The 13,879-nt window shown below is 41.7% G+C and overlaps 1 protein-coding gene and 1 long non-coding RNA gene across 3 annotated transcripts in view; one reads left to right on the top strand and one right to left on the bottom strand.

The window, feature by feature from the left end:
- The window catches only part of PTPN12 (protein tyrosine phosphatase non-receptor type 12), a 69,367-nt gene extending 66,839 nt beyond the window's left edge, over positions 1 to 2,528 (top strand). For both annotated transcript variants that reach the window (XM_074538824.1, XM_005482636.4), the window contains 2 exons: positions 500 to 616; positions 1,221 to 2,528. In XM_074538824.1, the coding sequence (XP_074394925.1) occupies positions 500 to 616; positions 1,221 to 1,282 (179 nt within the window). In that variant the 3' untranslated portion in view covers positions 1,283 to 2,528. The remainder of the gene's footprint in view (positions 1 to 499; positions 617 to 1,220) is intronic.
- Positions 2,529 to 3,474: 946 nt separating this feature from the next.
- LOC141728748 (uncharacterized) lies at positions 3,475 to 13,820 on the bottom strand. The gene is made up of 2 exons (XR_012579903.1): positions 13,722 to 13,820; positions 3,475 to 13,321 (listed from the first exon to the last, which is right to left on the bottom strand). It is a non-coding gene; the product is annotated as an uncharacterized LOC141728748 (long non-coding RNA).
- Positions 13,821 to 13,879: the final 59 nt, after the last annotated feature.

The following is a 13,879-nucleotide window of genomic DNA, read 5'->3' as shown; positions in this document are numbered from 1 at the left end:
GGTGGAAACTTTTCTAATTTTTTTTTTCCAAAATACATTTTTCCTACTGAACAAAAATTTGCCTGAACTTGGTGTTTGCTTTGAAGGTATCTAAATATATTGTCCAATGTACTTGTATTATACTAAACATATTGTTACTTATGATGTGTATGCACCTTTAGTTTAGAAAAAAACATGAACTGAAGCCTTTATGTTGATGTATTAAATGGCACTGTGAGCTTTTGCTATAAATAGATGCTGTGTGGGATTTCAGTATCCATACAAACTAATACAAAATAATAATCCAGATATGGAAAGCAGGAATATGTTGCTGTCACTGAACATTTACTTTATGAGCAATTTTCAAGTTTTGCTTTTAAGAAATGAGAAATTGTCTTTCAAAGCTTTATTTTTGTAAATAATATTTGCTGCCAGTTGTTTTCTGGAGTGTAGTGACAAGTGGCATTGCCACAGTGCTGACTGAGTGGATGTTACAGTGAGGGGTCTCTGTGTTTTCTAGATCGTCCTGAACGAAGCAACAAAACACCAACTGACATTTTACCTCAGATTCCTTTCTCTGGTTCCACTGACACGAGAGGTCAAATTTCAGAATTTCCTGCAGAAGTAACAGATATTGGTAATTATAACTCTTTCAAAATATAATCACTAGATGATTTAAACAGGGGATTCACTATCAGTACTGTTTTGGATAGCTGCTACTATTGCCACCTTCCAACTCATTGAGGTGCAGAGCCCAGACAAATAAACCTGCCTAGTCTCTTCAGCAGTGCTGAAGAAGTTTTCCCCAGAATAAATGATTAAAGAATGTTACACTTTGAAAAAAACTTTAAGTGTATAAAATATAGAATTTGTCAAATGGGTTATAATTTTTGTAAAGTTTTGTAAATTTTTGAAAACTTCCAGAAATAATACCTGATAACAGCTTAGGTATGCAGAAAAGGAGGGGAAAAAACATAATAAATGTTTTATGTAATGAAAAGTACTTTCTGGTGAGGTTTAAGTACTGAACTACAATGGTATACAAATTCTTCATATCTGTATTTCCTATGGCCAGAGTGCATTCAGAATTCCTTGTATTACAAGGTTGTTTTCTAGCCCTGAGAGTCAATCTATTCTTTAAGAGCTGAAGCCATGTCTCAGTGCTCTTCTGACTGCTGCCAGCCTTTGTGAGCCTGTGCTGTCCCAGCAGACAGCAATATTAAATGCATTTCTTTCCTTAGGTTTTGGTAACCGCTGTGCAAAGCCCAGGGGACCAAGAGAGCCACCCTCAGAATGGACATGATCCAAGAAGCAATGGACATACTATCAATAAATTATACTGGAAAACTCAAGTGCCACTGAGAGCTAGAGAAATAGAGTTCCACTTTCCTGGGGGGCGACTAACACAGAGCAGTGTAGATCTAACTATCAATGGTACATCCTTGCAGTGCATCCCACGCAAAGCCTGACACGTGGTTCACAACAGTGGATTCCAGTATTACAACAACCTTTTGCTGGGGCCATCTACCTGCCTTACTACACTTAGGAGAAAGTATTACATATGATTTATTTTGTAACTTCAAGTATTATTGCCTTAATGTCTTTTAACCCTGTTACACGCTGCTTGTAGACATATGTTAATATAGTAATACTTTGGACAGATTGTGTTTATGGACTACTTTTTGCTAACATTTGATTACCATGTATGCATTATTTTGTATATGTACAGGGCAAGTAAGTATATAATTTGATAAAGTTGCAATCATAAAATATTAACAGAAGATGTAAGAAATCTCTGCATGATCTAAATTTTTTGTGTACCTTATTTGTAAGTTATTTGCCCTGAAGTTTTAGAAAATAGTTTCTGGGGTTTTTTACAAAAATTGCTGGACACACACAGCCAGAATTGCAGGTTAGCAGAGATTAAGATTGTAATGCATTTTGTAAATTGTAAGCAAAAGGTTATTTTTATATTATATACTGTTTAATTGTCAGACCTGATTTGTTCTGGTTTTCATCTGGTCACGGAGATTCAGTAAGTGCCTTGGAACAGTATTGAATTCTCTTAGCCTGTGTATGTTTCTTCAGTGTTTTGAGTTCATCTGGAATTAGATTATCAAAAAGATTTGTATGTTTCTTAGTATATTTGACCTGCCAGTAAAAGAGAAACCATTTTACATAATCAACACTCCTTAGTTTTCATTTTAGTGTTTCATCAGTTGCAATCTTTCGGAAGTTCATCTCTGTCACCTTCCTGTGTAGTAGGATTTTACAGTTTTACTAGGGCGTGTTTCTAATTTGGGAAAACCAGAACACACTGCTAAAAGGACTGTTCAATACCACTGTCTTCTCTTGCAGATGGGGAATACAATTTCTGTTGTTCAGCCACTGTGTATGTAAGAAAGCAACTTATATGAAGGTTCACCTGGAGCCCTTGCAGCTACACTGTATCTTGGCAATATATTATGTCAAGAGTTAATCCTTATAAGGATTCCTTACATAAACTTTTCTGTAATACAATCTTTAAATTAAAGAACGTAAAAATCTCACTCTGGGTGTTTTTACTCTTAGGAAGAAAACTGTGTCCAAAAGCAAAGTGTAACACAGTGAAGGATGGCAGTCTGGCTTAGCTTACAGATCTCATACTTGAACAGAACACTGACACTCAGAACCTTATTTTTAGTAACTACTTTAAAAGTTCTGGCTAGCAAGAATGCCAGAGAAGCAAAGAAGAATGTTTAGAAGAAAATGTTCATTTTGGGTAGTGAAGCTATCTGAACTTGAGCTGGGAACATTGTCTGATGTGCTGCTTGTACCTTGAGTGTCTCTGCTAGTAGAGAGCAAATGCCCGATAGCAGCTCTGTTGTAACCCTGAAGGGATGGAACTGGCAATTACTGACTCTGACTCTGCATTTAATCACCATGTGCTTTGTGCATGTGACAGACTGCCAAGCTGGGGAGCTCTTTCAAAGAACTGTGTGCACTATAAATACTTCCTGTGGATGTAGTTTTGCAGTTACTCATTTAAAAATAAATAATTCAATGATATGTGCCATCTGGGATAATCTATATCAACTATATTCCTGACTCGTAAACAGCTCAGACAGCTGGAATGTTCTGCAGTTGGCAGAATAAGGCTGGCCTGAACTTTGTCTTCCTCCCCTCATGTTGCAGATGATTAGCTCCAACTTTCACTCTTACAGAGCTCCTGTGGATTTGTAAGGCAAGATGGGCTGTCAGCACCAAATCATTGGAACATTCGGGGAAAAAAGTTAAATAAGAAAATTTCCAAATATGTTCTGAATGTACTTTTCAAGGATCCCTTCCATATTTGTCCACCAATAAAACACAAATCTGTGCAGGTAGTAGATTTTCTGGTTTTCACAGATGAATTTCACTTAACAGCAAAGGCTGTCCCAAATCTGTGCACTACGTATAGGTCATCTTGTTATGTTTAATTAAAGGACATCCAGGTTCATCTTTTTTTCCCCCCCCTCTTTGTTTTGCACAGATGTGGATCATATTCCAGGCTGTTTGTCACAGAAGAAACCTCAGAGAAAGGTTGTAGCCTTTGCTAAAAACTGCAATTGTCCAGTATGGATTTCTGTTTCTTTTGACAGAGCTGATTCACAACTTGCTGTTCCCTGCTTTGAGTTTTACATTTTCACCTATTGTATTTCAGAAAAGCTGGCGGTTTGAAGAGCAAGGTGAAACCTGCCCAATGTCATTACTTTGTGTATCTGCTGTTGGGGGTGGTGCAGAGATAACTGCAGCTCTGGATGCTTCACTCTCAGGAGTTTCACATCATAACTTTGAAATATTATCATCTTAACAGCTTCATCAAAAAACCCTAGATCTTCACTTGTGGTTTGTTTGAAAAGGAGTCTAAAAGGGTTTAAGCATGACATTGGCTTGCATGTTATCACTAAAGGAATTTTGTGCATATATTGAAATCAATCCTGTTTAGTTCCAGTCTTACATGTTACTTTTTCTGAAAGCAATCTGCAACTTTCATCTCAGAAGTACAGCTTTTCAGGCATGGACTTAATCACTGTAGCAAGAAGCAGTAATGTTACTCAACCCAGCTATTTTTATTAATAACTGCTGCATTGGCTTGTTTGTCCTTCAGTATTTTTCTAATATATAATTTATTAATTTTTTTCTAAAGATATTCATATTTAATTAAATCATGCAGTGAATTATCTCATGAAAAGAATGAGTTTTCTGTGTTTTAGAAATGTGAATTCTCAAGGCTCAAAGGAAAGCTGACCTCTACTAATACCATTGCTTATCTCTGTTACTCAGCATATTTAAGGTTGTGCATTGATTTGACAGGTAACATTCTATTTTGGTAGTAACTAGAGCATTACACCAGCATTTTTGTTTCTTATCTGCTAGGAAAACCGGCTGTGTTTACATGTAATTTTCCTTAAAAGAAGTTTCTAACTTGGGAACTGGGCAGAACAACTAAAATCTTGAGGAATTGCCTCTGGGTTTTTATATATTGGAATCTTGGATTGGGTTTCTTTGGAGATAAATCTCTAAAAGAATGAGTGAGATCAAGGGCACTGCAGTGAGTGGGCAGTGTGATAACCCTGTGTGCTGGAGCAGTTGCTTGGAGCTGCAGGTCAGACTGCTGGGAAGCACCCAAACACAAAGCTCGTGCCTGCAGCACAACCCTGACATGCTGCAGGCAGAGAAAGGGAACCTAGCAAGAGAGGCTTGGACTGAGGAAAGAAAGCAATGAATGTCACCTTCAAAACAATGACTGTCACCTTCAAAAGGGAATTTTGAGGAGGAACAAGAAATTAAGGACTTCAGACAATGGAACTGAACAACCAGATACAATGGCACACAAATCAGGCTTTGAGAATATTTTCAAGGCTTGAGGGAGTAGTAACATCTCTGCAGTATAGACAAACAAGTCACAATTCCTACAGCCCACTGCCAAAGCACTGCCTTTCTCACAAGCTCAAAATGCTCTTCAGCTCTTGAGAAGCTGAAACAGCTCCTAAAGGAGGTTGTCCTGTGTGGGCTGAAGAGCAAGGCTAAATGCATGGAACACATGAACCCAGGACTGAGCATAGCTGGGGGCAGCCAGCACAGCACACTGACTCCTCTGGAGCCCTGCAGTGTCTAAAGCCTTTAAAACAGCAAGGCTGTGAAGTGCTTAGTAACAGGCTTAATTAAATCCAGTAATAGCCCAGGCTCTCTGATGTGACTTTCCCAACCATTTCCATGCACGTGCTTAACCAAAACACAGGTTTGTCAGGTGTTGGGTCAAACAGAACTAGAAAATAACTGTTTTCTTGGCTGCAATGCTGTCATATCCTCAAGATCTGTGCCAAATGTTTCACTTCATCACTTCTAAGACCACATGGCAAAAGCTTAGAATTTGCAGCCTTAAAGCAGTGAGTAAATAAAATGTTATTTGCTGTTTCAATCTATTGAGTTGTAGTTGCTGTAACAGTTGATTTCTTCAAAAACTTCACTTTTGCTTCTGAAATTGTATTTTGTCTGCATCAAGCACCGTGGTGAAGCCAAGGTAAGAAATCAGTTTTGCATTTTGGCTCAAATCCTGCAAAGTTACATCCCCTGTGCATGTGAACAGCCGTGGTGAGCTCAATGCAGGTATTGATCCATGGGCTGTGTGTTGTGTTTGCAGCTCTGGGGCACTCGTAGGGACAGGGGTTAGCTCTGCCCCACTGTGACCGAGCTCCACAGATTGCAGCTGGTGAGGTGGAACTTGTCTTTCACATCTATAATTCCTACTTTCATCCACAGAGTTACAGTCCTTAATATAAAAGATCACAGGCGGGTAAAAAAATTGATCTCTTGGGTAGGTAGTGCCACAACCTTGCAGAGAGCTTGACTGTCAAGTCAAAAGAAGAGCCAGACTTGGATCAAAGATGATCCCGTTTTTCAAACATGGAGTATCAAAGACTGCTGAGCTTTTCTGCTTGCTCAACTCTACTCTTCACCAGAAGACACCTGGTGTGTAGTTCCATCCCAGTATATATTCCACCTATTACATCTCTGCCCTAATGTTAAATGGACCAAGAAACCCCATCACATTCATAATCAGAGTGTTTTCAAGTCTTTTGCTACATTTGTTCAAATTTTTATTTGCTTTCTTGCTGTTTTCACTTTAAATGGTATATTCATTGTTCAAGTGAGCCTGGAGAAGCTGGCAGGAGGAAGAAACAAACCTTGTGAGGAAACATGCCAGCTCTGGTGTCCATTGGCTGTAGCTGTTCTTTTATTTGCTGCATCTCCAAGATGTATATGCTTTATGGTAAATATTTAACTTTGTAACATCAATTACACATTTTATCAGCCCTGCCCAGTGCACTTCTCAGGGTTTCAGTCTTGCCTGCACTGAACACTATTTGCTGTGAGTGAAGGAAGGCTGGGCCTGGTACATTCTAATTCCACATGTTACTATGGTATCTGGTCACAGAACCCACCAGTGAAAGGCTGGCAGTTTTGTTAAAAAATAGTGATGTAGCTTCTGATCTGTTTGATTAGAGAGAATCAAAAGCTAAAATAGCCATCCCTGTGAACTCCAGTAGGGAATCTAAGGTTACCTTTCCCATGGATGTGAGTGGCCTATACCATCAGGCTTTTCTGAAAAAAGCACTTGTACACTGGATTTTATAGAAGTTAATTAAAAAATTACTCATAACTCAGGTCATGAGATTCGTGGGGAGTGAGCACTTCAGGAGTGAAGCGATTTGCCTGGATAAAGTGATCCAAAGAATGGTCTCTGCTTGGTGTGAGGTAAAAAGTGAATTTGTTGGAAGAGCAAGGAGCACATAATGCCAGAGGACAGGAAGTGAGAAGAACTGAATTGTAGCAAGTACAAGGGGGAAACTGTCTTTGCCTGTGAGTAATAAAAGGCTGATGTGAACTTGTTAAGCAGGTTCCTTGTTTTGTAAGCTCCTCAGAAGGGCAGAGGTGTGGTTGGGTAACAGGAATGCAGCACCAGGAAGACGCTTCTTTACATAAATTGTTGTGTTTGAGTTTCTGCTCAAATCTGCAATTGAGTATGAGCCTCTTGCATTTTGACTGATCAGGCCCAGACAAAGATCATTCCAAGGTGGGGGAAAGAGAAGGATAATAACCTAATAAGGATAAACTGACCCTTGAAACATGCTGGAGTGGGTGGGAAAGGTGGAGGTGTGAAGAAGGTTCAATTCAGAAAGCAATCTCTTGTCAGGGATTTTGAGAGCTCAGGGTGCTACCTGAACAAGGGCACTCTGTGATTCCATTAAACTGCTGGTAAGAAAGAAGCAATGCAAGTAATTCTTTTTATAATATAAATGAACTTGTATTATACATTAGGACTGGTGAGACACCTAACAGCTCTGAAAAGCGTTGCTGAGCAGCTCTTTCCCCTTCTGTGCCATCAGACAGCAAATTCATACCAGTTCATTTATGCTGGAAAGAACACTCAAGTGTATTTTTTCCCCTTAAATATACCCTATTTGGAAATAAATTTTCAGACCCTACAAAGTATTTCTACAGATAAATTAGTTCTTCACAGTTTGGATACTGGGTGGTGGTCAAAGTTCTCCTGAATTTACTTCTCTGCCACTACTGCCTTTCACGTTTCATTTAGAAGAAGGGAACCCTCATTTGGGCAGCTGTTCCTCAACAGGGAGGGTGGTCTCAGACCCCCTGATTCACAGGAAAGGGGGTGTCCAGTCTTACAATTAAAAAAATGAAATACATCAGGCCTCCTTTGGACCTGAGGCAGCTGCCAGCCTCTGGGTGCTGAGCTGGAATGGCTACAGGAGCCAAAAGGGCTCTCTCAGAGATCTGCATGACAGTGCCCAAGAGTGACTCAGCCCTGTCTGAAGGAGGGCTCTGGCTCCAAGGGACAGCTCTGCTCTTGGGTCTGGTCTGCAGTCCCCACATCGCAGGGAGGTGTTCTGGGAGGGAGCAGCCTTTGTCACTAAACCCAATGTTTGTGTTTCAGCTCTCAGGGCTCCTCTCCTCACCACTTCTGCAACATGGGATGTGCTCTAGGGACTCCCCATAACTCAGAAAATGGATAGGTGCTCTTACAGACCACATCACACACCTAACTTATATTTTAAACCATGAGACACATCCTCACTTTGCTAGAGACCAGAGTATGTGTAACAGTAAGGTCCAGAAAGAGGGCACCAGGGTAGGTCACTGCTTGGAAATTGCTGCACACTTCAGTTACACAACTCAGCAGGCTGGCTGGAGTTGTTATTACAATTTTTATCTTAATGATGTTTTGTAGATATATCAAGCAAGCACTTTTCAGTGTCTCTTCTTTCAGTGACTGAGAATGTATGAAGACTTTTTCCATCTGCTTCTTCCTCTCCCTTCCCATTAACTGAGCATCAGAAGGAACCAGCAGGAGGGAGCTGGCTTGGAGCAGCCTCTGGGCCAGAGTCTGTGGTCAGGTGACAAATCTGTCCTGCACACTTGCTGGAAGTGGGGCTCAGCATTCCTGCCTCTAAGCCAGGGCAAGACTGTACAAGTAACAAGGTACAAGTGTGATTTCACATGAGCAGCCTGGGAGGAGCCTGCTCATCTCCCATTTCAAGACTGTGATCTGAGGCTGACAGTGATTTACAGTGAAGTTATTCCATCTATCCTGAGTGAATCCCAAAGAACCTAACTGCCATCCAGTACAAATATTTAAACATTTTTTGGGTGATTTTATACTGTGAGATGCTTTCCTAATGCCATGGTCTGGAACTTTCAGGTGCAATTATCTTCCAGTTCCATTGGTACATCAGAGAAAATCTAAGGAGATTATGGCAAATGCATCTTTACTTTCAACAGTTTGTCTTAAACTGTTTCCCAGAATCACTGTGGCTACTGATCTGAAGAGCTGCTGCCTCCGCTGTGGAGTGAGAGTTGTGAATAGACAGAAAGCTCTTTATTGTGGAGTTTTCCATGAAGATGTTTATGTGAGCAAGAAGCTGAAGTGAGCAGTGAAAGATTAGCTGCTACACATAACTAGCTGTTTGTTTGCTTTTTATATGTACACTTACAAATAGAAACTGCTGCTTTGCAAATAAGTGTCTGTACCTGAGGCACAAGACCTGAATGTTCTAGAACTAAATGGACTCCAAATGAAGGCCAGGCTGGATGGGACTCTGAGCCACCTGCTCTAGTGAGAACATGGCAGAGGGGGGTGGAATGAGATGAGGTCCTTTCCAGGTCCTTTCCTTTTCTTTAAGGGCCTTTCCAACCCAACCATTCCATGACCATTCTTTGATCTGTTTATCATTCCATAAGCCTTTAGGGATAGGGAAAACAAAAGCCACCAGGAAATCCATACAGATTCAGTTCATTGATTTGAACTCTTTGGCAACAGTAAGAGGTATGCATGCCTTATAGAACTGCTTGTTAAGGAATAATAATGGAGGTTAGCATCTCCTCCATATGTAAGGAAATACAGTTTTGCTTGCCTTACATCCTCTTGCTTTCACACTGATTTTAGTAATGATGTATCTTTTGTACTGAAAAATTCTAGAGATCTTTCAAATAGTCAAGAATCTATGAAGACAAGAGCTAAGCAAATTACCTTTTCAACTGCAAGCAGATATAATTTAAAATTGTGCATATCAAGACCTTCCAGTTTGCTCCATTGTTGTGATTGTTACTACACTTCCAAAAAGAAATATTGGAGCTGGGATGTTTCACATGTTAAACACAAGTGAGAAAAGCAGTTCTAAAGACTAAAGAGCTGTTACAGCAGTAGTCTGTAGCTGTTTGAAAAAACATTCAACAAGAAACAAGTCCTGTAGGTCCTCCCTGAAGTGTAAACTCCTTTTTGTGGTTTTGATGGATTCTGTAAAATGTTGGCAGAAGAACAGTGTAATAAAAACCATGCGTGTCCCCAGTCACTGCTCTGCCACGCTGCCAAATGTCTAACCCACCTCCCCTGAGCAGTCAGCAGGGACATCTGCTGCTCCTGAGGGGAAAAGGCTTTTGGGGATAACCAAGGCTGCCTTGGTTACTGCTGTGATCAAACTGGGCTGCACATTCCCATTGCTCAGGCGTGGGGACACTCCCTTGGCAAGGACCAGGGCAGGAGGGGGCAGCTCCTATCCCCCTGCAGCAAGGCTTGCCATGCTGTCAGCAGCTCCCAGTTAGGAGCCAAGTTAGTCCCCAGGGGCTCATTCAGTTCAATTGTTTGGGTGGTAATTGCAGAAGTATTTGGATGTCACTGCTTGTTCTGAAAACCCTGACTATGGACACTGAAGCTCTCTAAAATAAATCGCACTCTTACACGATGGGATCACCTTTGTCAGTACAGTTCTGTGCACATAAGGCTGGTTTTCACCTCCATTTCCAGAGATGAATTAACTGACTTTCAATGAGTTTGAAGGAAAAATGAATAACATTAAAAATTACAGTTAGCTAATTTTGCAGACAAAAAGCAGTATAAGGACATCTAAGTGTTATCAAATGTTTTCAATTTACACTTGGCACAATTATTTCCATGCTTGACTTAAGAACTGAGCAGATGCCAAACCAAGGAAGTAAGCACATGGAGAGAAAAGTGTTGGAATTATAAAAAGATTAAATAACATTTCTGAAAGCAGTTTTTCTCTTTGGAGACTTGAGTAAGACTACAAAGCATCACTTTGGTAGATAGCTAAGATTACAAAGCCAAAACACTGTAACTCAACCTGTGTACAGCATTTACATTCAGCTTTTTATTTTATACAGGATGTCTGAAATGATTCTAAGTTTAGGTGAGCATATACACTAATTTGTTTAAAGAAATGCTTTGATTAATAACCATTTATATCAGCATTTCATGATTAACCTAATTTAAATGGCAAAGCACTTGCAAGCAGGCTAATAACATGGAAAGCTTATTATTAATGCATGTTGGATACTGGACTGCTTTGTGTCTGACATTTTTGCTGTCATGGTTTTGCCTCATTTTGGTCTCCATGGTCTAGAAAGTCTTCATGGATTTCCCTAAGTGCACATAAAACTATAGACAAAAGGACATTTCTATAATTTCTACAGTCAGATTCAAGGCTTCTGCTGGAAGAGATGGGCTCTCAGGTCTCTGTGTGTGGGGTGCTGCCAACACCCCAAGCACTGATCCCCACACAGGCTCCAGCTCACACTGCTCTGTCTGTGGGACTGCACTTGTGACACGAGACACTGCTGTGTTTCTGTGCAGCAGTTGGGTTTGGGGCACTGTTTTGGCAATGTTTCTCAAGACTCTATCACTTCATACATATTTCACTCTTTTCAATTAACATCAGAACAATTTTCTGATTCTGTATTTTACACAAGCTATACAGCTTCTATTTACCCCCTTTTTGTTAAAGACACTCTTTTTTTCTGAAGCAGTTTTGGTGTTTCTCATCTTGTCTGTTTCATTCAGGAGCATCTGCCTGGGATATGCACACCAGCAGCCAGAAGTTTAATTAAAGTAAAAACAGGTAGTAAGGAAGACACCCTGAAATTCAGTTTTAATGCTTTGGAATGTGTGCTCACCATAGGTATGGTGGAACACTTTAATTCATCTGTGTGATTGGTGACAAAACAAGTGACAGGGACAACACCCCTCCCTCTAATGCCCATCCAGCAGCAGATTGTGGGAGCTGAAACAGAGCTGGCTTCTGAATTTCATGCACCCTGCAATTTCCTCTGCTGACAAATGGGTATGAGATAGCAGCAGCAAACCTCCAAACATTAGTCACACTGCTTTCCAACAAGCAACAATTACATGTAATAGGTACTCTGTCATCTTGCTCCAGCTGAATTTTATAAAGAATTCACTAATAAAAACTTGGCTCATGCTTACAAGCTCAATATGCTACTTCAGAAAGCACAGGAAACAACTTCGGCCTGACCTGAGTTTAGTAGCATATTGTCAGCTGTTAAAGGTTGCTGCACATTTATAAGTTTGTCAGTTTTAAATCAAGTGTTGGGCTATAAGTTCTTCCACCAGTTTTATCTTTGTATCTATTTTCATATTGCTGGGTTGCATTATAATTCAATGCATTTTTAAGATACCCAAGCATGTCTAATATGAAAGTCAGAAATACGAACTGCCTTAATTATTAACATTGATGTAAGTGCACATATCAAGATATTCAGCTATTTATACAGCTATCCACTTATTAGCCTAACAGGTCTTGCTAAGTCTGCTGCATGGACAAAAGTGATGTACTCTTTCATAGAAGTTTGGTCAAGCTCCTTGAACCAAAACCATGGGTTTACTGTAGTTAAGGAACAAAGAAATGCTGCTCTTGTGATACTGAAAGCCCCTAAAAGTGAGAGGTGAAAATATGATTGTGACTTATCTGAACTTTGCATGAGTTAATATACTGTTGACTTGGGATCAATACTGGCATAGAAGATCAACTTGGTTGCAAAGCCTGTGAAGTTGACACAGTGCCATGAGGCGCCTCAAATTCTCACTGTAGAGTCACCAGAATCCAGTTTCCATTAGGGACTGGTTTGTAGGGATACCAATGGCTTTGTGTGCATATTGTGGCATCTCTAACATCAGCTGAGACAAAAACACTGATTTGGACTTAGGTGGATGGGTCACCTTCCCTTAACCTGAAAAAGATGCCCATTAAAATGCACAGGTTTTTCTCACCCACTGACACAAATAAACATTTCTGAGGGGAACTGAGGATGACCTTCACACATAGGCCCACTCTAGTTTACCAGCCTATGTACACATGGGTAGATTTGTACCTTGATTTCAGTCCGGGCTTGGATGTGAGTTGACAATTCCTTTGACACACGTGCCATTTTCCCCATCAAGCTCAGAAGTACAGTTTGAGGATACACTCTTACAGTAGTGGAGCTTGAAACATCTGAGGAAAGGCAGAGTTGTCTGGATATAGGAAATCTATTCTTTGCTGCTGTTGAGATGAACACTGAATTGCATTCAACCTGGTTTACAGTTTCAAAAGAAACAAAGGAGGAGACAGCCCAAGTCCTAAGAGCTTATTCTGAGGCCCTCAGTGGCAGCTCAAATGAAAATGCTTTGCGGAGCAAAAAAATCGAAACTTAAAACCTTGTATGTCTGCTGATACGTCATGTACGGAACTTCTCAGAGCAATTTCATCTGGCTGCCATCTGCCAGGTTCGGTTTAATGTGGCAGCGACTCCGTTCTCCCCGCGGCAACCAGGAGACCTGAGGTGTCACTGACCTGGGCAGGAGCCCGGCAATGCCAACACTCCAAAGAAACTTCCATGCGCTTCCACGACGCTTCCCGTTGGCACCAGAACCTGGCGGAATTTCAGTCTGCTCCTGAACCGCGGCTATGGCAGTTTTAGTGGCCAAAGGGACGAGTGGGGGCTCCTGTTTGGGACACTGAGCTCAAACCCCTTGCCTGAGGCGCGGCGGTCAGTTATCCCCTGGTGCCAGACACCCGACTGTCCCGGCGGGCAGGCACCAGCACTCGCAGAGCCGCCGAGCTCGGCAGCCTCTGCCTTCCTCCCCTCAGGCCCTCCGGAGCTTCCAAGCTTCACCTGAGTCCCTTCAAGCATGCGAGAGAGCGTGGAGAACTCGGGTTGGGAGAGCACAGAACGAACAATCCCCCCGCCCCGGACCATCCCGAGGAACAGGTTCATCGCCTCCCGGGGTACATCCACCGGGAACGGCACTAGTCCAGACCTTCCCGAACACACGCCCTTCCCAGCAACGGCTACGGGGCCGCGAGGATCCCAACAGCCGCTCCCAAAGCACAGAAGCCCCAAACCTGAGGCGTTAACCAAACTCCCGGGATGCGCCGGGGTCCGAACCTTCCTTATTCTCAAGCAAGCGCCTTCCCCAGGCGCGCCGCCTCTCCCTGCCCCGGTCCCCGCCGCGCTCCCCTCACGCCACCCCCGCGCGCCCTGCGCACTCAGCCGAGCCACC

The sequence above is a fragment of the Zonotrichia albicollis genome, chromosome 4 (assembly GCF_047830755.1).
Source record: "Zonotrichia albicollis isolate bZonAlb1 chromosome 4, bZonAlb1.hap1, whole genome shotgun sequence".
Taxonomy (NCBI): domain Eukaryota; kingdom Metazoa; phylum Chordata; class Aves; order Passeriformes; family Passerellidae; genus Zonotrichia; species Zonotrichia albicollis.
Note: the sequence above shows the minus strand (reverse complement) of the source record. Positions and strands in the feature narration are given on the sequence as shown.